Raw genomic sequence first — 24,253 nt, forward strand, 5'->3', positions numbered from 1 at the left:
GATATCCCGTAGTGTTTGAATTTTAATTTTTTTTTCTACAAATCGAAATCACTTGAAATTCTAGATGTGTATTCTTCTCATCAAGAAACACTTAATAAAAAATATAAAAAAATTAATTCAAGAAAAATAAAATGACCAAAATACCTCGAAACATTTCGGGAGTATTTTGGTTAATTTATTTTATATAAAATAATTTTTTTGATATTTTTAGAAGATTCCTCAATTTTTTATAAACACAAACCTAAAACTTTAAATGATTTAAATTTTTTAAAAAAACACCAAAATAGTCTTAATAAAACGTATACGAGCCGATATCCCTAATGATTCACCAAAAAAGAAAAAAAAAAACTCTCGTTTTCCACTTTAGCCGATAAACAAATTTGGTGTCTAATGTCAATGAGAGTAAATCATTGCAAATATACACTTCCGTTGAATTTGGAATCCCCTGAATGAAATGGCATTTTTATAGTCAAATACTTTCGAGTGATAGGCGCGGAGAAAAACATTACGAAGTTTTCCCTTCGTCAAATCCCATTTATGATAGGATGTGACGGAAAGCGGCTTTCAGTCCTCATGACTTAACACCTGATTTCACAGGGTAAAGGCTCAAGGCGTGTTTGATTCATGGAACATATATTTTTTTGGGATACCCGAAGTTTCACGGTCCTCTATGAAATGTGAGGGTGCCTCCCTCTTAGTCTTAAATATAAAATAAGTGGATATCCTGATATCTATTTTATTATAAAAATTCATTTTATTATAAGACTTCTTTGTTTTCCCACAAAGAAAGTGCTACAACACTAAAAGACTTGCTTTTCAGAAATCAAAACCGCATCTTCTAAAAATCAACCACGCATTCTATTATAAGCTCCAAAATTGCTCTGAATAAATTTGTGTGTGAGAGAAATAAATTGAAAGAACAGCCCCATAAGAGGTAGAAAGTAAGCTCCATGGTTTATGAACTCATATGTTATTTATTTTGTTGCCGGATCTCGGCTTGTATTAAGACTTGACATTGCTCAGATGAAGTGAAAAGATAAGAAAATGAAAATGAGATGCGACCCTCAGAGCCACAGCCACAACCTCTTTAACTATAACATCTCTCTCTAGTTTCTCTATGCAGCGTTGGCTTGGATCTTCATTCCGCCACTGCAATGGCCAGGAAAGCCGCAAAGGAAGAAATTGGCTCCCTTTTGAAGGGTAATGCTGTCGTTGCCGGAAGTGTAGGTCGTGGAGCCAGGAGGAACGCTGCAGCTGTTGTAGCCGTCAGCGTTCACTGCAACCACATTGTGATGGACGGCCGAATACTGGAAAACTGCAAAGAGAGTACACAAGTTCGCGATCGCATTAGTCTCAGTGAGGGAGAGACAGAGCATTCTAAAAACATAAAAGCTAGATAGAGGGAAATTGATTGTAATCTATTTTATTAAAGTCCAAAGAAAACGCAAAAAAAAAAAAAAAAAGAGGAGGGAGAGAGAGAGCAGTTAAACTTTTAACTTTAATTTCATTAAAGTTAAAAAAAACAACTCAAAAAAAAGAGAGACAGAGAGAGCAGTTACCAAGCACATCTCCTGCCAGGAAGTTTTTTCCATTTGGCCAGTCAGATACGCCGAAAATCCAGCCTCCGCTATCACCCACCGTGTAAGTGGTCGCGGTGCTAAGTTCCAATAACCCAAAAACCACAAGCACCAAAGCCACCAAGCCCATTGCACCGCTTCTTCCCTGTGCCATCTCTATCTCTATCTCTATCTAATGCACATGCAGTTTCACTAATTCTCTCTAACGCACACACGTTCGCAGAGCTTATTACAGAGGAGGGTTTATTTATTAAGTGGCACTTTGCTAAGAAGGGAGGCCCTGAAATCAGAAACACATGCCTCGAATCTAGGGATTCTGGATTTGTTTTTTAACTGCCGTATCTCTTTTCTCTTTATTTTCGTGATTTCAAGAGCATGCGGATTGAGAAATGGCAAAGTTACCGAGAAATTGGTATACTTTTACGAAAGTGGAAAGAGTATAAGTGTATGAGAGTGAGAAAGGTAATTTGTATGTAATTTGCTATTGTGAGTAGTTGTAGACTCGTATCAACCATTTTAGGAATAAAAGTTATCTATGATAGGAAAATTAATTTAAAGGCATTGAAATTTTTTTTTAAGATAAAATAGGAGGCATCATATTATTTTAAAGAAAAAATATTTCCATACCTCCAATTTTTATGTTTTATATATCAATAGACTCAAGGTTTCAAAACATATCTTAAGTCATCAAAATTCTAAGTTTTATATCTTTTAAAACCTTAAGCTAACTTTATCACCTTTAAACCTGTTTTTTTACCCCAAACAAATATAAGGAAGACATATTTTTTTTAAAAATCATCGTTTCTCTCTTCACATTATTTTTCCTAAAATCTCTTTCTATTTATTTTTCCACTCTCTCCCCTGTATCTCTCACTCTCTCTTTCCCTCGTTGGAGAGAGGGAGGGTAAATGTTAGAGAGAGAAATTGGGGCAAATATATCACGTAAAGAGATGAAGGGTTTAGAATGAACATGTCTTTTTTATATTTGTTAAAGTTAAAAAATAATTAAAATTATTAAAGCTAATCTGAAGATTAGAAAATAGATTTTAAATCATTGGGTCTATTGAGATATGAAAACCATAAAGAAGAAATACAACGATATTTCTTCCATTTTAAAATAAAATTTATATGCAAAATTATAGATAAATACACAATATGTTTCTCCAAGTCTCTATTGTGCAAAGAAATAAGCAATGATTTTTTTTTGGATAATTTAATGAGAAAGGCAATTTTGTTTTGGATAATTCAATGAAAAAAAACTGTTTTTATAAAAAAAATAGGGAAGTGGGAAGAAATCATATCATGGTGACCGCGTGAAAGAGAGCTACCATCACGAGCCCCGCACCTTTCCGAAGGTAACTTCGGTGTGGGGGCCCTTTCCCAAGGTGGGCAGAGCTTATTATAGAGTGGGGGTGAAGGGAGGGCTTTTTTAGTACGTTAAGATGGCACCATTAAGAGAATGGACGAAGGGAGGGCTTTTTTAGTGTCTTAGATGGCAGAATGGGCGAAGGGAGGGCCTTTTTAGTATCTTAAGATGGCACCATTATAGAATGGGCGAAGGCAGGGCTTTTTTAGTATCTTAGATGGCACAGTAAGAAAGTCCCTCAAATTAGAAATACGAGGCCGAAATTGTAGAGTTCCAGATTTCAAAGAAGGTGAATTCAAGATTTCTTTCTAAAGCAAGGTTTCTCCTTTCTGTCTTTATTTTGGTGCTTTCATGAATATGCGGATTCCCGGATCAGAGCTAATTTGGTGCTTTCATGAATATGCGGATTCCTGGATTAGAGTTACCTAGAAACATTGTTGGCGATCTAGCCACTAGCCACTAACCATTCGGTTAGATCGAAACCGGCCACTAGTTGGTTATGTTTTTGTACGGTTTTGGTGATTGATTGATATTTAAAAAATGATTTTAAAAAAATATATATAAATTTTTAAAAATATGGAATTTGGGTTGTAGTGCAATTTTAATATTCTTTATACTATGGTAAAGTTTAAAAATTGTTTTGATTACTATTACTCTCTTTTTATATTTTTTCATGTTTTTTGAAAATTTTAAAAATACCCCTAAGCACAAATCGATTCGTTAAAATCCATTTTTTCGTTTATTTTCAACTTCATTTGAATGTGTTTTGTTTTAATCCTTATTTATATGTTTTTTATATTTTAGTAGATATTTTTCTTGTAAATTTTTTTATTTTTTCAATACTTTTTTGACCACTCGGGACTTTCTTAATTAGAACAGTTGAGTTGACCAGTTTACTGTTTAGGCCGGTTAAACCGCTTCCGGGCCCATGTTTGATTAACAGTTCCGTTCGATTTTGCGAACACTGCCCAGAAATCAGCATACGATCCTCGAATCGTAGAAACCAGGTTTGGTTTTAAGTAGTGGTTTAAGAAACGGATTGGTGCCCCTGATCGGGCACCCCAAAACCTATTCGGATAAGTGAATCGGCGATCTGGATCGAAAATCAACATAATCCGTCGGATTAAACTTTAAAAAAATCCAAAAAAATTATTAAAATTCATTATAAATGGTTTTTTTTTTCAGGAATCCAATAAGAAATGGGGGTACCACATTATTAAGTTTTATTTTTTTTACCAATATGCCAATATTGAGATTGTTTTTCCCTGTATGAACAATTAAATTTGCATCACACAAAAGAAAAATCATAGAATTATCATGGATGAAATATATAATTATAGATGAACTACAATAAAGAATGGATTAAATCAATGAAAAAATGGTCACCAAAATCTTGAATTGACGAAAAACCTTAATCCACTAAAAAAATCCAAATTATTACAATCTAACAAACATTAATCCAAAATTATTACAACCTAACTAACTATAATTTTATATACTTAAATTGAAATTGTTGGTTTACATTTTATATTTATTTTACTATACAAATAATAACAAATCCAAAATATCTTATAATATCATCTAATTTAAAATATATTATTGACAACTATAAGAAAAAAATAGTAAGTTACATAATTTATAATGTAAATAAATTACTAAATAAAATATAAGATTTGGTTATCAATACATAAATTATTAGAATGCTTACCAATTTTAAAAATTCTAATTTTTTAGGTTTTAAAAATCATTTTTTTTTAAGGTTTCTAGAATAAACGCAGTTCAAATGCGTGCTTGAAAAGCATGATAATTGTTGTATTAATTTTTATTTATTTTTTGACATAAATACTTGTTGTATTACCTTTTTTTTCTTTTTTTGACAAGAAAAATAAGAAGACAGTGCTGCCCAGGTAACTTTTATTTTCTTGTTAACGTAACTTTTATTTTTTTCTCATAACTTTTAAGTTTTTGTCAAGGTAATTTTTATTTTTTGTCATAAATATTTTTTTTTGTTGTAACTATTATTTTTTGGTCAAGGTAATTTTTATTTTTTGTCAAGGTAAATTTTATTTTTTTTGACAAAAAAATATTTTCTTGTCAAGATAACTTTTACTTTTTAGTCAAGGTAACTTTATTTTTTTGCCAATATAACTTTTTTTTGTTGCAATAACTTTTATTTTATTTTTCACATTAACTTTTATTTTTTTTGACAAAAACTGTTTTTTTGTTAAAGTAATTTTTACTTTTCTGTCATAAAATTTATTTTTTTGTCAATGTAAATTTTATATTATTATTATTATTTTTAGGGAAAATTACGTACATATCTTTTATACTTTACGTTATTACAGATGTACCAAATAGTTTCCGTTAGTACATGTCTATTCTTTTTTTACCTTTTATAACACAATTTTTTGAAAAAGATGACGTTACCCTTTTTCGATTGTTGAACAACCGAATTGAAGGGTTTTTCTGGTGTTCAACATCCGAAAATAGCCCCAAAGTTTAACATTCACATTCCCATTTTCGGATGTTCAACATACGAAAATATGACTGTGAAATTCCAAAAACCTTCTGAAATTTCGTAGTCACATTTTCGTATGTTGAACATCTGAAAATGTCACATTTTCGACATTTTTGGATATCCAATATCCGAAACCATTTTCGTATGTTCAACATCCGAAATGCGAAATTCCATAAGGTTTCGGGCTATTTTCGGACAATAAAAAATGGGAATGTGAACGTTAAACTTTCGGGCTATTTTTGGATGTTTAACATCCGAAAAACCCTTCAATTCGATTGTTCAACACCCGAAAAAAGTAAAGTCGTCTTTTTTTAAAATTTGCATTATCAAAGGTAAAAAACGGACAGACATGTAATAAACTATTCGGTACGTTTGTAATAACAAAAAATATAACGGGTATATGTGTAACTTTCCCTAATTTTTATTTGTTGTCAAGATAACTTTTTTTTTTGTTTATAACTTCTTTTCTTTTTTCAAGAGCTTTTTTTTTAAATTTTTATAACTTATATATATATATATATATTTCCCAATTTTTATTTTTTGTCAAGATAACTTTTTATTTTTTATAACTTCTTTTATTTTTTTCTATAACTTATTTTTTTATTTTTTGTTATTTTTATAACTTCTTTTCTTTTTTCTATAGCTTTTTTTTTTTTTAAAATTTTTACAACTTTTTTAAATTTTTACAACTTTTTTAAATATAATGGATATATGTGTAATATTTCCTAATTTTAGTTTTTGTCAAGATAACCTTTTATTTTTTGTAAGTTATTTTTTTTATTTTTATAACTTTCTTTTTTGAAGAGAAGTCAATTGCTGTCGAGAGGGTTCGAACTCATAACCTTTAGTAAGAGAAAGGAGATACCGACCATAACACGCAACAACATTTGTTTTATCTTGTATAATATATATATATATATATATATATATATATATATATATATATATATATATATATATATATATATATATATATATATATATATATATATATATATATATATATATATATATATATATATATATATATATATATATATATATATATATATAACGTCGATAGGTGAAAATGAATAGTGATTTTGCCTAACCTCATCACCGTCTAAATTTCATCACGCGGTCATGATTGTCTGGTAGTGTTTTATTTTTAATATTTTTTTACAAATAAGAATGGCCTAAAATTTGGAAGATATGTACATCTTATTGAGCCACATCTAATAAAAATATAAAACAAATTATGCATGAAACATAAATTGATCAAAATACCCCTAAAACTTTTTAGGGGTATTTTGATGAATTTTTTTCATATAAATATTTTTTTTTATAATTTTCAAAGATTATCCTATTTTTTATGAATACGAGGTCCGAATTTCAGGTCATTTCAAATTGTAAAAAAAAAATGAAAAATAAAACACTACCGGACAATAGTGACCTCGCGATGAACTTTGGACGGTGATGGGAGTAGGCGAAATCACTGTTCATTTTTGCCTATAGGCGTTGCATAGTATTTTCCTATATATATATGGAAGATACTACAAAATGCCTATAGGCGAAAATGAACAATGATTTCACCTATTCTCATCACTGCCCAAATATATATATATATATTTTTATTTGTTGCGCCTCACTAAGATGTACACATGTCCAAATTTTAGATTATTTAGATTTATAAAAAAAAAATGAAAAGTAAAATACTACCGGATAATCGTTACCGTGCAATGAACTTTGAACGGTGATGAGGGTAGTCTAAATCACTGTTCATTTTCGTCTATAGGCATTGGGTGGACTTTTCCTATATATATATATATATTACTTTACGTTCTCAAGAATACATAGCTTAATATCGTACATTGAAACTTCTGAAGAAGATTGGCAGTATAAATTACTCTTGGATAACTCAAAATGTTGTGCGCGTGAAAAGTTGGCGCTTCATGGGACGCTCGTGCGTGCTCGTCTCATGTGTATGCCCCAAAATCTTGTGATAGCCTTAAAATATAATTTCATATTTATTTATATAGTTTAAAGATTTAAAAATAGTGTAGATTGACAGATCTATGAACTTGAGAAAATCTTAAAAATTGACGATTCAAAAATACGTTACAAAATACATTATTTTCAAAGCTTGAAATCCATTTTTTTTCTCATGTCCATGCATCTTGATGTTGAGATGATCAATTGGAAGATATTTGGGCATCAAAACAACCTTTTCTAGTGAAAGTTTTGAGGTAGGCTCAAATTTGATTATTTAGAGCCCCGGCTATATATAAACTTTTCCCGTATTAAAAAACCCATGAAGTTGATTTTTTCTTTTTTTTAGATGAATTAGAAAGCAGTAATCTTTTTCTTGTCCTTCTTCTTCTTCTTCTTCTTTTTTTCCTTCTATGTGTGTTGAGATGAATTGCATAGAAAATTTTAAAAATAAGACAAGTCAAAATTTAAAAGTAAAATTTATGTGCAGATTGCATGGCCACGCTCTTCATTCCAACAAATAAATCCCAAAAAGATAAAATTCAATTTCTACCTTACACATGGTCAAAACGAGCCCTCCTTCCAATAATGGATTTAAATATTCATCCTAAGGCTTAAAAATTAAAAAATTTAAAAGAATTTCTTTGGGGGCTTTTTTTGACCATTAATCTTAACTACTTCCTCGTTTATACTTCTATTATTACTAAATTTTCTTTCCATTTATTTCGTCTTATTCCCACAAAATTTAAAGCCTTTAGATTCTAGAACATCCCTCTATTTTTTTTAACTTTATTTAGAATATTTTTAAATATAGTGGATTTTTGGAAAATTAATAAAAACGCCAAAGACCACACTTTCTACGTAACTTACCCCCAAGCCAACTTTTTCTCTAATTTTTTTTCTCAAAGCAAACTTTCTATGCAAATAACCCTCAAGGGAAAAAGTTCATTTTTTTTAAATGGAAATGTCTTTCCCACACAAAAAAATTATTTTGCACAGATTTGCCATTGACTTTTGGACCCCAGTAGCACATTGCTGGACCGCCTTTTGTAATTGTCGGACCGCCCTTTGCAACTTCTGGACCGCCCTTTGCAACTACCAGGCTGCCTTTTGTAACTGTTGGACTGCCCTTTCTAATTGCCAGACCATACTTTACAGAGTGTAGGAGCCCTACTGCCGGACCGCACTTTACACAGTGCCGGAGCCTTACTGCTGGACCGAGCTGTACACGGTGGCAAAGCGCTACTGCCAGACTGCACTTACACGGTGCCGGAGCCTCCTATTTTGGTGGGATAGAGGAGAGAGCCGTGGGTAAGGTAAAAGTAAGGGAGGGTAGTTTAGGTATTTTTTAATTTATATTTTGGTTGGGGGGTTTGCATAGAAAATATATTTTGTGGAAAAAAGTAAGAGAAAAAGTTAGGTTGGGGGTAAGTTACATAGAAAGTGTAGTTTTGAGGGTTTTTTGTAATTTTTCCTTGATTTATTTAGTGAAAAAAATCATGTAACAAGGATTTATAATGAAAAAAATTTAGTTTTGTTTATGCAACTTTTAATAACTATGGGGATTCTCACCATTTCGGTAGTTTGGAGTTCTTAACCTTGAACAACAAGGCTTATTAGTCATTTGTTTGGGGCCATTTAAACGCGCTAAATTGCTAAAATTCTCTAATTTTGTGCATGTATGTGCCAAATTTGTGTAATGGTAAACTATGTTATGGACTGAGACTCAAGTTAGGAGTAATATTAGGATCCTAAACTTGGGGTTGAAACTTTCTCAACTTGTTAAAAACTTAAAACAAGACAAAGGTTTCATATAAGCTTTAGGGAAAAAACAAAGTGATTGATTATATCCTTTCTAGAACTCGTAGAGGTACTCAAAATTCATCTTATTTACTTGGAAGATATCCATTTTGTTATTACAACGTAGATCCCAAAATTTCAGATCTCGTAGGTATGTCTTCTGTTTGAGAAGCAAGTTTTCAGGAAGTAGAATGCATTTTGAGTCTCCACACACACATGAATGTAACTATTGCAAGTTTTTTTCATTTTTTGGGTAGATCAATAGGGATTTGGCCCTCTACTTTTTAGGTGAAAATGGAATCCAAGACTTCATTATAGGGCTTGGTGGTAAAATTCCCAACATTTGGTTCAAGAGAAAATACTCTTATCTCCTGTAGAAGCATATGGGCTATACATATATGTTTGATTATATACTCTTCCAGTTTTGTACTTTGCTGCCCATTCGAAAAACCATCTTAACGGGATTTTATGTTGAGGAAATGTACATAATACGACCATTTACTTTTGATGGAATGAAGTACCAGTCATTATTGGTCATTAGATGCGAAATTGAGTGATTGGAGATGTGTAATTGATATAGCTGTTGAGTTTATGTGGTATTTAAAGGCCTTATGAGTGTATATTGAAACACTTTTATTATAGTAAAACATAAAATCAGTAGGAGTGTGATCCCTCGAGGACCATACTAAGCAAACGATGTTTGCTTATGCCGGTCTGTGCTTGTTGATCTAGGCCAATCGGTTGGAAAACCCAAGGTACCTGGGCATAAAGAATTAAACCAAGGAGGGTTTTGGGTTAGCCCTTGATGAGGTCGGAGCTTATGCTTAGATGAGTGAACCGAGAGATTGTTTGACCTTTGGGTGTGATGGTAGGCATACTGAGACGGGAGCCAAAACGTCATCCATGTTCCATCACCTGGCATGCATTTCGATAGATCATTCGGGAAAGGCAGATATCCACATTTGGATGAAGCGTATGCATGTGCGAGAGATACCCCAACGCACCATAGAGCTGTGGTCACATCAGGTCATGGTGACCTTGACTCGTCTATAGGGGAGGACCTATAATTCATAGATTGAGATTGCGACTCCTTGATTCATCGACCTGAGTTTGGTGACCCGCTAATAAGCCCCTGTTTGGCCTGTAGGTCATGAAAAACACTGGGTCGGTTTGATAAAGCTAGTGTGGTCTGTTGTCCACAGTTGAAGGTGGAGTACCCCATTATTACAGATTGAAGTCCTAAAACCATATGGATCTTTTTCCCATCATATTAATTTAATTGTATTCATTTTATTATTAAAATATTTTTAGTTTTATTATTTGAATTTTTATGAATCTCTCGATATTTTATTTATGTTTTTTGAACTTATAAAAATACTGTTATTGATTTTACAATATTGTAAAAATTCATATATTAAATTGTTTATAAAATTACATGAGGGGCCCAAAGTGCACATGAGCCCACCATGTGGCATGTGGGTGGGGGGCCCACATGTGTCACAAAGGGGTGGCACGCCCCACCCCTTGGATTCTCTTGTTGCTTTGTGTTGAAATTTGTTAAATATAGTAACTTTGATTTGTGACATTTTGTCAAATCTTGGAAGGGAAATATTGACCTTATCTTATTTGCTAGTATTTATTTGCTTAATAATTATTGACATATCCTTATGGAATATGTGACATGGATCATGCAATTTTATGGAATGCATGATATTTATTTTATTTAAATATATTGATGGGAAAATAGTTTGAGGAAAAGGGGATAATGGTCCAAGCACATTCCATAATGTTGATGGCATATCTATGGAATGGATGACTCAGATCTCTCAACCCACAAGTCACCTTGATCAACGGTCTAGATTCAATCTCATGAAAGAAACAAATTATGAGAAAACCCTAAACCTAAATATCCACTATAAATAGGGGTGCTCACCCCCAATCTATATACACAACCTCTCTCTTTCTCTTCTCTCTCTCTCACCTCTCTCTCCTAGAGGGGCATGCCCCACTCTCTCTCCTATATTATTTCTCTCTAACTGTCTCTCTCCAAAACCCTAGGTAGTACTCTCTCTCTTTTCTCTCTAGACCGAAGAAGAAACTAAGGGGTTGGAAAAATTAGAGGGAAGCCTAAGTTAGTTTTGGGGTAAAAGTTTTACTAGAGATTTTAAGAGTGGTTGCATAGTTTGGCCAATATCAGCTATCCCAATTCAAGATTGAAGCTAGACCACAGATCCCACGCTATTGGATGTGGTGACTCATTGTGGGGTGTAAAAAGCCCGGTTGAAGTAATCTCCAGCATCTTTTCTTTTATTTGTTTGTTCTTTTATTTTATATTCTCAAGCACAGTATTAGGTTGTATGAATGACATCAAGTAGTTGAGATTTATATTATTGATGTGTTATTTATTTTTTGAATTTTTATTGTTTGTAATAAAACCATCTGTAAGTGATATTGTTGCCGAAATTATAAGGAGTGATTAAAAAAAAAAAAAAAAAATTGTATTTCTCCTGCAAAAGACCACATAGGTCTTTCTTTCAAGCTCATAGTCCCAATAAAATATCTTGAATATTATGACACACTTTAATGAGTCCGATTTAACATCAAATGGCTAAGTGTGATTATGATCTCCCAATACCTAAAGTGAAATATCTTGTAGTAAACAATTCCGGATGCCAAAGATGGGCATAACATCAGCCAATGAAGAACATAAAAAGCTATCAATTTTGATAGCCACAAGAGATCCAATAATGTGACTCACACAAGCCAAAGGTCATCTTGCTTAAAAATTCATATATTTTTTCCCAAGAGAGGGAAACCAATACGAACTATATATTACAGTCTAGAAACTTATTTAACCTTCACCTTATCACTTCTTACAAGACTACTAATCATCGCTTATGACCAGTGAAAATGCTGACCATAAAAGCGATGCTTGTAATCACAATTTAACTAATCTCTCTCTCTCTCTACACTTAATTTATACTACTCTCTCCTTCTCACTAATCAACGGTGTAGATTTCAATGGACATTCCTGCTTGACAGTCACCAGCAACGCCGTTAACGAAGAAATTGCCACCGCTACCGAAGAAATATTTCATGCTGTGTCATCTTCAACTCCACTCCCTTAGCTTTCTGTTGCGAAAAAATTGTTTCATGCGGGCTGGACTGCATTTCTACACTATGCGGTCAAGGGGTATTATGCATCCATTCTCTTGCTTTTTTTTGCGAAAAAATTGTTTCATGTGGACTGCATTACTGAGTGGTCAAGAGGTATAAAGCATCCATGTTTAAAATGGATGCACTATGTGGTCAAGAGGTATAACTCATCCATTTTTAAAATGGATGCAAATAGGTGGTTCATCTAAAAACAATCGTAACTAACGGTCGAAATGTTTTTTTAATATAGTATTAATTCTAGTTTTCAAAAAAAAAAATTTTGATATTCATAATTTCGATATTAAAAATTATATATTTAATACAAACAAAATTTAAAATAGTAAAATACATATTACAAGATAGAAAAAATGTATATTGCACTATTGTATTACCATTATATATAATGAAAAAACACCATAAGAGTTTTGTGAGGCACAATTATTTTTCCAAAGAGTTCCTCTCATCAGAGCAATCATTGATCCCAATCTCAGCTTCTATGTTAGATATTCCTCTTTAAAATTGAAGGTACGTCTCTCTCTCTTGAATTTTTTTTTTTTTTTTTGCCTTCATCGATTGTATGCACACGTCCAACCATGCTCGAGTTTTTTGCAAACTAAACTTGGTCTTGTTTGCATACTTTTGAAAACAAAATTGTCCCTTTATAGATCTATATTAAACAAATCTTTCAAACGAATCATTCAAGTCTCTTTACATCTTTTTACTTTTACATCTGCCATCCAACTCTCTCTCTCGTAGCATCTTCATCTCACGTCCTTTATGGATCTATATTAAAATCCACTATATTATTATTATTTTATTTTTTATTTATTTTTTATCACTCATAACCATATCATCCAATCCTCTTATGCCTAGCCCTATTTAATCTTCAAGCACAACCTATATCACTCTCTTTTACATACCTAATCTCTCTACCAAAAAAAAAAAAAAGCATCCAAATCTACTCTCTCATAAACTATCATCAAATACCTCTTCGCTCCAATGAATGCTTCATCCTCATGAAACAAATATCCTATCCCTCAACCCTTAATATAGGAAACTTTGCGTCTATTAAGTTGACACAGAATAACTATTTATTATGGGAAACTCAAATGCTTTCTCTCATTGAGAGACATGAACTTTTTGGATTCATTAATGGTGATTACCTTACACCAACTCAAAAGATTTTCTCTCCTGATGGTAAGAGTGAAATCGAAAATCTAGACTACAAATCATGGTTAAAGTTTGACCAGCTTCTTAAAACCTGGATTACAGGAACATTATCAGAAGAGTATCTTAGCCTTGTTGTTGGCATCAAGACTTCTGTAAAAGTTTTGAGATGCCTGAAGAATGCCTATGCAGGTAATTCTCAAGCTAGGAAGTTCCAATTGACCTAACAACTCCAACTCTGCAAGAAAGGAAATTCAACCTTATCAGAATACATATAAAATTCAAGATTATTTGTGATAATTTAGCTGCTATTGGCAAACCATTACTAAATGAAAATAAGGTATTTTGGTTTCTTAATAGACTTGATCCAAAATATGAGAGTTTTGCTACCACTACCGATTACTTCATATTATGAAATTATACTTCTTCAATGCAATGAGATTAGAAATCAGCCTAATATCTCTGAAGAAATCAGAATATGGCCCTTGCTGGACAATAGAGAAATTTTGGACCTAATATAATTACTAGAAATTACAGAGGTAGAGGCATTCACAAGTTTGGTGGTTAATTGTTTTTTAATTCTCGAGGCGTGGATTTGCTCAAACATGCCTGAACAATAATGGGGGCAGTGGTGTGTCTCAAAGAATCCAAAAAAGTGGTGGTACATCTATGCAACATATGAATCAAAGGTTTCAACAAGACATATACAACAATCAGCTCGGACACCCTAGGAAAAGTGTAAAATTTGTGGAAAATTTGGACATACTGTATTAAAATGCTGACGCCGATTCAAGCATATGTATCAAGAAAAAGACATTCTTCAAGCTCTTGCTGCAGTGACTATTGCAAATTCCCAAGACTCGGAATGGTTCCTAGACACTGGTGCCTCAACTTATCTGACAGGAGACTCTGGTAAACTGCAAAACGTTCACCTTTATAGTGGTAGAGATACAGTCATGATTGGTAATGGTGAGCACTTAACTATTTCACATGTTGGTGATGCAAATATTAATGTTGGGTTTGGAAAATTTAATATTTCTAATGTTCTTTTAGTGTTAGAGATGAAAAGAATTTACTATTTATTAGCCAGTTTACAAAATATTTTCCTTGTATTTATGAGTTCTTATAAAATGGTTTTCGGATTAAGGAATGACGCACATGGAAGAACTCTAGCCAAGGAAGTAGAAAGGGCAGACTTTATGCACTTAAGGATGTGAATGAAGCTTTATTTTCTAATCGAAATAAGAGAACATCAAAAGATGTGTGGCGTCGGGGACTCAGACATCCTCCAAATAAAGTAGTCTGTTACTTATAATCTAAACAATAGATTAATTTTGAAGCAAGGAATAACTCACATTCTGTTTGTGCTAGCTGTCAAATGGGAAAAAGTTATAAACTCCCTTTTAATAGTACTGACGAGACCTCTATAGAACCTCTTTTTAAGATTCATTCAGATTTATGAGGTCCTTCTCTAGTTTTATCTAATCAGAATTATCACTTTCATTTGACGTTTGTGGATAATTACATTCGTTTTTCTTGGATTTATCTTTTGAAAAGAAAATCTGAATTTTTCTCTGCATTTATGAAATTTCATCATTTGGTTGAAAGGAGATTTGATAAACGAATTCAAAATTTTTAATGTGATAGATGTGGTGATTTTGATAAGGAAGAAGTCATTGCTCAGCTTACTAAGAATGGAATTGTGCAACAAATATCATGTCCAGGAACCCTTGAACAAAATGGAATAACTGAAAGGAAACATAGAAATATTGTAGAATTGGGTTTGACAATGATGTTTTATACAGGAATTTCTAAACAATTTTCTGTTGAAGCTTTCCATACCGCAGTCTTCATAATAAGCAAGATTCTCTTGATTAATTTGCAAATTGATTCACTATATTCGTTGTTGTTTGGCTGCATTCCAGACTATTCTTCACTCAAAGTTTTTGGTTGTCGTTGTTTTTTGTACCTTCGAGTCTATGTCGCAGATAAATTTTGATATCGTTTTCTTCGATGTGTATTTTTGGGTTACAGTGTTCATCATAAGGGTTACAAATGTCTGCATCCATCGACTGGACAAGTTTATATCTCTAGACATGTTGTATTTGATAAACATATCTATCCTTATGCTAGCCCAAATTCTTTGTTAGATAGTTTTCAGGTTTAGGGGGAGCTGTCCACCTATGCAGAATGGTCAGAATGTTATGAGCTTAATATACAAACCACCCATATAGGACACACATGATGTATCTGATCCCGCAAGTCCTGCTTTGCCCATCACCACTAACAGCTCTCCAAATTCTCTTATAGAGGAAGATGTCATCACTGCAAGACCAATCCAAGATGTTTAGGATGATACCACAGAAAATCATGATGATGAAAATGTTGCCACTGAAGAAACCATCCATTCTAATTCTTTACCAGTCTTTGAGCATTCTCATCATCACATGGTCACCAGATCTCAAGATGGTACTCGAAGACCCCAAATTATCCCATCTATGACAACAATCTCAAGTGTTCTTATTTTTGAAACTTTCCCTTCTGAAACTAAAACCATTAACTCTACCTTGGGTCATCTAGGTTGGCATTGTACGATGAAAGAGGAAATTGAAGCCCTCCATGTTATCTCAACTTGGGAGGTAATTCCACGTCTTCCAGGTATGAATATTAGGTCTATAAGACTAAATTAAAGTCTGATGGTAGTTTAGAGAGACTCAAGGCCAGATTAGTTGCTAAGGGATATAATCAGGTTGCTGGAATTGATTTCTTTGAAACATTCAGTCCTATTATAAAGCCTGCTATTATTAAGATATTTGTCACTATTGCTACTGTGCTCCACTAGCCTATCAAACAACGTAATGTGAAAAATGCTTTCCTGCATGGCTTTCTTAAGGAACTTGTATCTATAGAACAACCTCCTAGATTTGTGAGCTCAAAATATCTAAATCATGTCGGCAAATTACAAAGAGATTTATATGGTCTCAAGCGAGCACCATGGTCCTGGTTTGATCGATTTAGTGCCTATTTATTATCATTAAGGTTTTATTGCAACATAACTGATTCATCTCTATTTGTTTCTCGCACAACTCAATGCAACATTCTCCTTCTCCTTTATGTTGATGATATTATTGTTGGGAAAGGTTTCTATACTTTCCCTACTGGTCATTTTATTTTATTGGAAATATTTTATGTTCACTAGTGCGAGTTTAATAGAGGATTAGACGCCCAAAATTTGGTGTCAAAATATTCCATAGAAAAAAATTAAAAATAAAATAGTGTAGCATTATGATTGGGGCAATCTTAGCCCTCCATTCAGAATGGATGGCTGGGTAAGGGGAGGTATATAAGCTTTATGTTGTAAGGGAAGCATAGAAAGCTTGCCATTATTGTTATTGGTGGTAATTCAGATCTTTTAGATTGGTTCATTTCTCAACATGGAAGGGAGTTTGCAATGAAAGATCTTGGACCTCTTCACTACTTTCTTGCCATATAGGTATTTTATTTTTCAGGTGGGATATTTCTATCACAAAGCAAATATGCCCGGGAACTTCTTGATCCTGCTCAGATGCTCGATGTCAAACCTATTTCAACACCAATGGTAATGACGAACAATATTCATGGGAATTCTGATATATTTCCAGGTCCATCTCTTTATTGGAGCATTATTGGTGCCCTTCAATACATAACAATAAAAAAACCAGACCTTTCTCATAGTGTTAATACAATATGTCAATTTATGCATGCCCCTACAATTACATATTTTAAAGTAATTAAGCAGATTCTTTGTTATCTCCATGGTATAAGATCGTGTGGTATAAAAATCTTATCAGCTAGTTCTCTTGAGTTATATGCCTTTTTTAATGTAGACTAGGCTGGGTGTCCAACCACTGGTTTTTACACCTATTTTGGTTTTAACTGCATATATTGGAGTACTAAGAAATACTCAACTGCGGCTCATTCTAGTGCTGAAGCATAATAACGCTCTATGGCATCCACTGCTGCAGAGTTGACATGGCTTTCTTTTATATTCGGGATATTGGATTGCCTCTTCCTCAAGCACCAAACCTTTTTTGTGACAATATTAGTACTCTCTACATGATTGTTAATCTTGTTTTTTATGCCCAAGCACATTGAGTTAGATTATCATTTTGTACGTGAAAAAGTGGTTATTTGATTACTTATCATTCGTTTTGTTTCCTCTCGTAATTAAGCAGCTGATATCTTCACCAACCCTTTGCCATGAGATGTTTTTTGAGATCTTTACTTCAAACTTGAGCTTCAAATGCCTCCCTAACCGAGTTTGAGGGGGAGTAATAAAAACAAAATTAAAAATAGTAAAATACATATTACAAGATAGGAAAGAGATGTTGTCATTACCTTTTGTCATTCACTATTGTATTAACATTATATATACAATGAAAAAACCAGCACAAGAGTTGTGTGGGGCACAATTATTTTCCCAAAGACTTCCTCACTCTTTCTAAAATTTCAACAATATTCTCTTAAAATTAGTATCAAATTATATGTCAAAAATATATATTGCCAAGCCCGCATTTCTATAATATGTGGGCTGGCCGCATAGAAACCGTGTTCTTCTTTGTGACATGAGAGATTGTGAAGACTTAAGCGGCCTTGTTCCTTTTCCTTGAATGTAGCTTTTTGCTCGCACTACTAAATTCTTCTAAGGGTGCAATTGGCATACGGATGCATCCGTAGTTGTAGAAGTAAGGTGCACGTTCAAATTTTAACATGGTATATAATTTTGATGTAAAATGTTCTTAAGATTATCTCCAAATGTATTTTTGTTTCTAATTATAAAATTTTAAATTTCAAAAATGGTTAAAATCAAGTAGATCTATAAACATATGAAAGTCTTGAAAATGGATGGTATAGATAATATGTTGTAACATGCACTATATCTGAGATTAAAATTCTTTATATTTTTCATGGTCATACATCTCGATGTCGAGAAGATCAATCAAAGGGTTTTTCAACATTAAAACTACCTTTTCCGATGAATTTTTGAGGTGCATCCATAGGTCTACGTTATAAGGTTGCATCTTTATATAAACTTTTTCCTTCTAAATAAAGGGTTGCTCTTACGTGTTAACGCCCGCTATAACCAAGATGGTAACTGTAGTATTTGAAAACAACGACATTTATTCCACCAAAAGGAAGTTTTCCCCAGAACGGGCTTTCTACTCGTAATGTCAGCCAGGCAAAATATGACAGGGTATAATTGACATTTATAACATTGGGATACATTTAGATTTGGAAATTGGTAAGTTTATGGATCGCAGGCATTTATATTGTTGTTGTCATGAGTAGTTCAAGATGCTTCTTGTTTTAGACTTTGTGCATTTGAAAATACGTAGGGAAGGTTCAAAATGATATAAATAGAAATAGTGAGAATAGATATGAGAATTTATGATCTTATTGAGGGTTCTTGATAGACCAGAATAGTGGAATATGATTCGTATAACGACCCCAAATAATTCAGATAAGACTCTGATGATGACGACGATGGTGACATTTGAAAATACTTTGGGCTTGTAAGTGACCAAGGACACAAAAATGAAAAGAAAATAAACACACCAGTGTGCATTGTGGGATTTATCAACACGCTATACCGCAGTGCTTTTGTTAAGGATAGACAAATAACCGACGTCATATTGGTGACTCACCAAACAATATATTCAAGGAAGGTGGATGGGCTGCCGGGACTCATATAGTAGCTTATTTTGAGAAAGCTTGTGATAGACTCGAATAGAGCTATTTTATGAAATTTCTCTCGAGGGTGGGCTTTGATGACAGATAGAAAATGTGGATCTTTTGTTGTATTTCTTCTGCCCATGACTTAGTTCTCAAGATTTGTTGGTTTTTTCTTATAGAATCTCAAAACATTCAGAGAACTCTCTCTCTCTCTCTCTCTCTCTCTCTCTCTCTCTCTATATATATATATATATATATATATATATATATATATATATATATATATATATATATATATAAGTTTATATAAGGATGCAACGTATTAATGTAGAACTATGGATGCATCTCAAAAATCCATGAGAAAAGGTAGTTTTAATGTTGAAAAACCCTTTGATTGATCTTCTCGACATTCAGATGTATGACCATAAAAAATAAAAACATTTAAGTCTTAGAAATAGTGCATTTTACAACATATTATCTACATCATCCATTTTCAAGATTTTCATATGTTTATAGATCTACTTGATTTTAACCATTTTTTAAACTTAATTTTATAATTAGATATAAAAATAGATTTTCAGATAATCCTAAGTAAATAGATTTTCAGATAATCCTAAGTACATTTTACATCAAAATTATATACCATGCTAAATTTGAAGGTGCACCTTATCTCTACAGCTACGGATGCATCCGTATGCCAACTGCACCCATATATATATATATATTTAGGATGCAGCTGTATAGAGTTAAGGCTCTAAACAATCAAAGTAAAGCACACCAAATACTGGAAACCATTGTGATAGTCTTAAAATATATTTTCATCTTTAATTGCAACATTTAAAGCTTCAAAAGTAGTGTAGATCGAGAAGATTTATGAAAACTTGAAAATATTTAAAATTGACTATCCAAAAATGCGTTATAAAATTCACTATTTCCAAAACTTGTTATTCATTTTTTTCTCATGTCCATTCATCTTGATGTCGAGATGATCAGTTTGAGGATATTTTGGCATCAAAACAACTTCTTCTAGTGAAATTTTTGATGTGGACTCTAATTTGATTGTTTAGAGCCTCGACTCTTTATAAACGTTTTCCACACACAAACACAAAAGGGTAATCTTCAATTCACAACCTTTCAAATTACAAATGTCACTGCAATATTGGTAGATTCACTTCGGAGTCTTCTTCGGTTTAGTGAGAAAAATAAAGCAATTCGGTGCTTCGACCGATTGGGGGGAAGACTTCTGACTTTTTTTGTAATTTAATATAAATAAATTAGGTATTTATATATACAATATCTATAAATAATGGAAATTTTTTTAAAAAATAAAAAAATAAAAAAATAAAAAAATAAAAAAATAAAAAAATTTAAAAAACACTTTTATGTAACTACTTCTTTGCTGGCCGAAGTAGACTCGAAGCATACCTAAATGTCACCAAAGTAGGCCGAATCTAATAACCGAAGTATCATTACCAGGCTTCGCTTCGCTTCGCTTTAGTTCATGCCTAAAATTCAAAGGCTTGGGCCTCTTCGGTCGAAGCAAATCGAATTTGATAACAAAAGACTCTATATAATGCATTTCAAGATGCACTATTTTCAAGGGTAGCAATGCAATTTTTTTATATATGTCCATATATTTCAAGTTTGAGATAATCAGATTTGTGGAGTTTTGACATCAAAACAAATTTTTCTAGCAAGTTTTTTAGGTGCGCTTTAGTTTGAATTGTTTGGGATTGTGTTTTTTCCCTTACTATTTGGAGGCTTTGGTTGGAGCGGAACTCTTGGGTCCATTGTAGAGGGGGTACACCTAGGGAGCAGCTCCTACGATATATTTTCCATTGGGTTAGATCGCCAAAAAAAGTCCACAATTGGGCTCTCCATTCATCTGAAATTCATATAGCTTCCAATATTAAACTTCAATGGAGTCTGGTACCTCCCTATGTTCATATTCATGTGACGTGGTTGCCTCCACCTTTAGATTTTTTCAAGCTTAATGTTGACGAGGCTTTAAGGCAAAATCTAGGTAACGCTGAATGTGGGGTATCATTAGCAATGATGAAGACGGTTTCATTGCAGCTTTTGTGCAACCTTGGGTATTACTTCTCATAACAGAGCTGAATTCCATGCACTTGAGAACGGAATTTCCCTAGCAAAGGAACTGAAATGTGTACCTCTTGTTATCGAGAGTGATTCCAAACTTCTTGTTGATTCTATGAATCATTGTCATAGGGCTCCTTAGATATTGCGCATAAGTTTGGTGAATTGTAAATCCAAGCTTGCATCATTTGTGAACCAACAATGGAGCATTCAACATGCTTATAAGGAGACCAATATGGCTGCAGACTCTCTGGCGAAAATAGTGGTTTCTATATATGAAGCAACGATATGTCGTGCTCGTCCCCCAAATGTTGTAACGCCTTTCATTTTATCTGTTGTTGTTAGTATTCCCTTGCCACGGTTTGCCTAAAATATGTTCATGTAACATCTCTTGGTTGTTAATAAAACGGGTAGGGGCCGATATCCTTATTGATTTACCCCAAAAGAATAAAAAAAAAAATCTCTTTTCCCACTTTAGCCCATAAACAAATTTAATGTTTATTATCTCTTAGAGTAAATCAGTGCAAATATACACTTCCGTTGAATTTGGATGCCCCTGAATGAAAAGGCATTTTTGTAGTCAAATAACATCGAGTGATAGGAGCGGAAAAAAACATTATTAAGTTTTTCCTTCGTCAAATTCCATTTATGATATGATGTGACTTAAAACGGGTTTCAATCGTGTTTGATTTATGGAACCTATATTTTTTTGGAGACCCCAAGTTTCATCATGTTCTACTATGAAATTTGGGGGTGCTTACTTTTTTTGCCTTAAATATAAATAAGTGGATCTTGTGATATCGATTTTATTATAAAAAATTATTGTATTATAAAACTTCATTGTTATGCAACAAGAAAGCACTACAATGCTATAAGAATTGGTTTTTATAAATCAAAGCCACGTCTTCTAGAAATCAAACATGCCTTTGGTTTTTATAAATCAAAGCCACGTCTTCTAGAAATCAAACATGCCTTTGGTGTCTTGTAACATAGATTCTATTACGAAGTCCAACATGCTCAGAATAAATTTGTGCGCCTGGGAGAGAGCAATTAATTGAAAGAACAACCCATAGGCGGGAGGAAGTAAGCTCCAAGGTTTATGAACTCACATGTTATTTATTTTGTCGCCGGATCTCAGCTTGTAATAAGACCTAATATCGCTCAGAACAAGTGAAAACACAACAAGAAAATAAAAATGAGATGCAACCCTCAAAGCCACTGCGACCTCTTTTAACTATAACCTCTCTCTATGCAGCGTTGGCTTGTATCTGCATTCCGGCATCGCAATGGTCAGCAAAGCCGCAAATGTAGAAATTGTCTCCCTTGTTAAGGGTAACGCGGTCCTCGCCGGAAGTGTAAGTCTTGGAGCCTGGAGGAACGCTGCAGCTGTTGTAGCCGTCAGCGTTCACTGGAACCACGTTGTGATTGCCGGCAGGATAGTTGAAAACTGCCAAGAGAGTACACAATCACATTAGTCTCACGGCAGGATACTTGAAAACTGCCAAGAGAGTACACAAGTTCGCATTAGTCTCAGTGAGAGAGAGATTGAGCTTTCTAAAAACATAAAAGCTAGATAGCGAGAAGAATTTTCCCTTTTTTTTACCCATCGATTGTAATCTATTTCATTAAAGTTAAAAAATAAACACCAAAAAAAAAGAAAAAAGAGAGCAGTTAAACTTTAACTTTAATTTCATTAAAGTTCAAAAAAAACACAAACAAGGGAGACAAAGAGAGCAGTTACCAAGCACATCTCCTGCCACGAACTTCTTTCCCTTTGGCCAGTCAGATACGCCGAAAGTCCAGCCTCCACTGTCACCCACCGTATAAGTGGTCGCGGTGCTAAGTTCTAATAGCCCAAAAAACACAAACACCAAAGCCACCAAGCCCATTGCACTGCTTCTTCCCTGTGCCATCTCTATCTCTATCTAATGCAAATGCAGTTTCACTAATTCTCTCTAACGCACACACGTTGGCAGAGCTTATTACAGAGGACGGTTCATTTATAGAATGTTAAATGGCACTTTGCTAAGAAGAAAGGCCCTCACACTAGAAACACTTGCCTCGAATTGCAGAATTCGGGATTTGTTTTTGAACTGCCGTATCTCTTCTCTTTATTTTCGTGATTTCATGAGCATGCGGATTGCAGAAATGGCAAAGTTACCCAGAAATCAGTATACGTGCATGAAAGTGGGAAGAGTATAAGTAATATGAGAGTGAGTAGGGTAATTTGTATGTAATTTGCTCTTGTGAGTAGTGGTCGACTCGTATCAACCATTTTAGGAGAGAAAAAGGGTTATCTATGAAAGGAAAATTAATTTAAAGGCATTGAATTTATTTATTTTTAAGATAAAGTAGAAGGCATCATATTATTTTAAAATAAAATTTATACGCAGAATTGCAGATAAATACACATGTAGTTTCTCGACGTCTCTGTCGTGCAAAGAAGTAAGTGGTGCTTCTTTTTTTTTGGATAATTCCGTGGGATAGACAGCTTTTTTTGAATAATTCAACGGGGGAGACGGCTCCTACTGGTAGGGTGGGAAGAAACCACAACATGGTGACTGAGATGTGATGGAGCTAACCCAACACCTTTCCCAAAGTAACTTGGGTGTGGTGGAGCCACCACTGTGACCCAGGCCTCTTTCCCAAGGTGGGCAGCGCTTATTATAGGGTGGGGGTGAAGGGAGTACTTTTTTAGTATCTTAGATGGCACCATTATAGAGTGGGCAAGGGAGGGCTTTTGTAGTATCTTAGATGGCACCACAGTAACAAGAAAGTCCCTCAAATTAGACACACAATCCCGGAATTGTAGAGTTCCAGATTTCAAATAAGGTGAATTCCAGATTTCTTTCAAAAGCAATGTCTCCTTTCTGTCTTTATTTTGATGCTTTT

General features: G+C 33.5%; 2 protein-coding genes across 2 annotated transcripts; both read right to left on the reverse strand.

The window, feature by feature from the left end:
- Window positions 1–954: 954 nt before the first annotated feature.
- On the reverse strand, window positions 955–1,846 carry LOC18422093 (basic blue protein). The gene is made up of 2 exons (XM_006826817.4): window positions 1,560–1,846; window positions 955–1,315 (listed from the first exon to the last, which is right to left on the reverse strand). Exons 1-2 carry the CDS (start codon window positions 1,729–1,731, stop codon window positions 1,116–1,118), a joined length of 372 nt encoding a protein of 123 aa, XP_006826880.1. The 5' UTR covers window positions 1,732–1,846; the 3' UTR covers window positions 955–1,115.
- A 20,762-nt stretch (window positions 1,847–22,608) lies between these two features.
- LOC18422094 (basic blue protein) lies at window positions 22,609–23,274 on the reverse strand. The gene is made up of 2 exons (XM_006826818.3): window positions 23,103–23,274; window positions 22,609–22,808 (listed from the first exon to the last, which is right to left on the reverse strand). The coding sequence occupies exons 1-2, from the start codon at window positions 23,272–23,274 to the stop codon at window positions 22,609–22,611; spliced, it is 372 nt and encodes a 123-aa protein (XP_006826881.1).
- Between the last annotated feature and the right edge of the window lie 979 nt (window positions 23,275–24,253).

Source organism: Amborella trichopoda, chromosome 4 (genome assembly GCF_054954075.1).
Source record: "Amborella trichopoda isolate Santa Cruz 75 chromosome 4, AtrichopodaSantaCruz75HAP2 v2.0, whole genome shotgun sequence".
Classification (NCBI taxonomy): Eukaryota; Viridiplantae; Streptophyta; class Magnoliopsida; order Amborellales; family Amborellaceae; genus Amborella; species Amborella trichopoda.

Excerpts from the sequence above, each read along its gene's own strand:
- LOC18422093 (XM_006826817.4), bottom strand. The coding sequence starts at position 1,731 with ATGGCACAGGGAAGAAGCGGTGCAATGGGCTTGGTGGCTTTGGTGCTT. Across the intron at positions 1,316-1,559 it reads CCTGGCAGGAGATGTGCTTG|TTTTCCAGTATTCGGCCGTC; the intron begins GTAACTGCTCTC and ends CTCTCTTTGCAG.
- LOC18422094 (XM_006826818.3), bottom strand. The coding sequence starts at position 23,274 with ATGGCACAGGGAAGAAGCAGTGCAATGGGCTTGGTGGCTTTGGTGTTT. Across the intron at positions 22,809-23,102 it reads CGTGGCAGGAGATGTGCTTG|TTTTCAACTATCCTGCCGGC; the intron begins GTAACTGCTCTC and ends CTCTCTTGGCAG.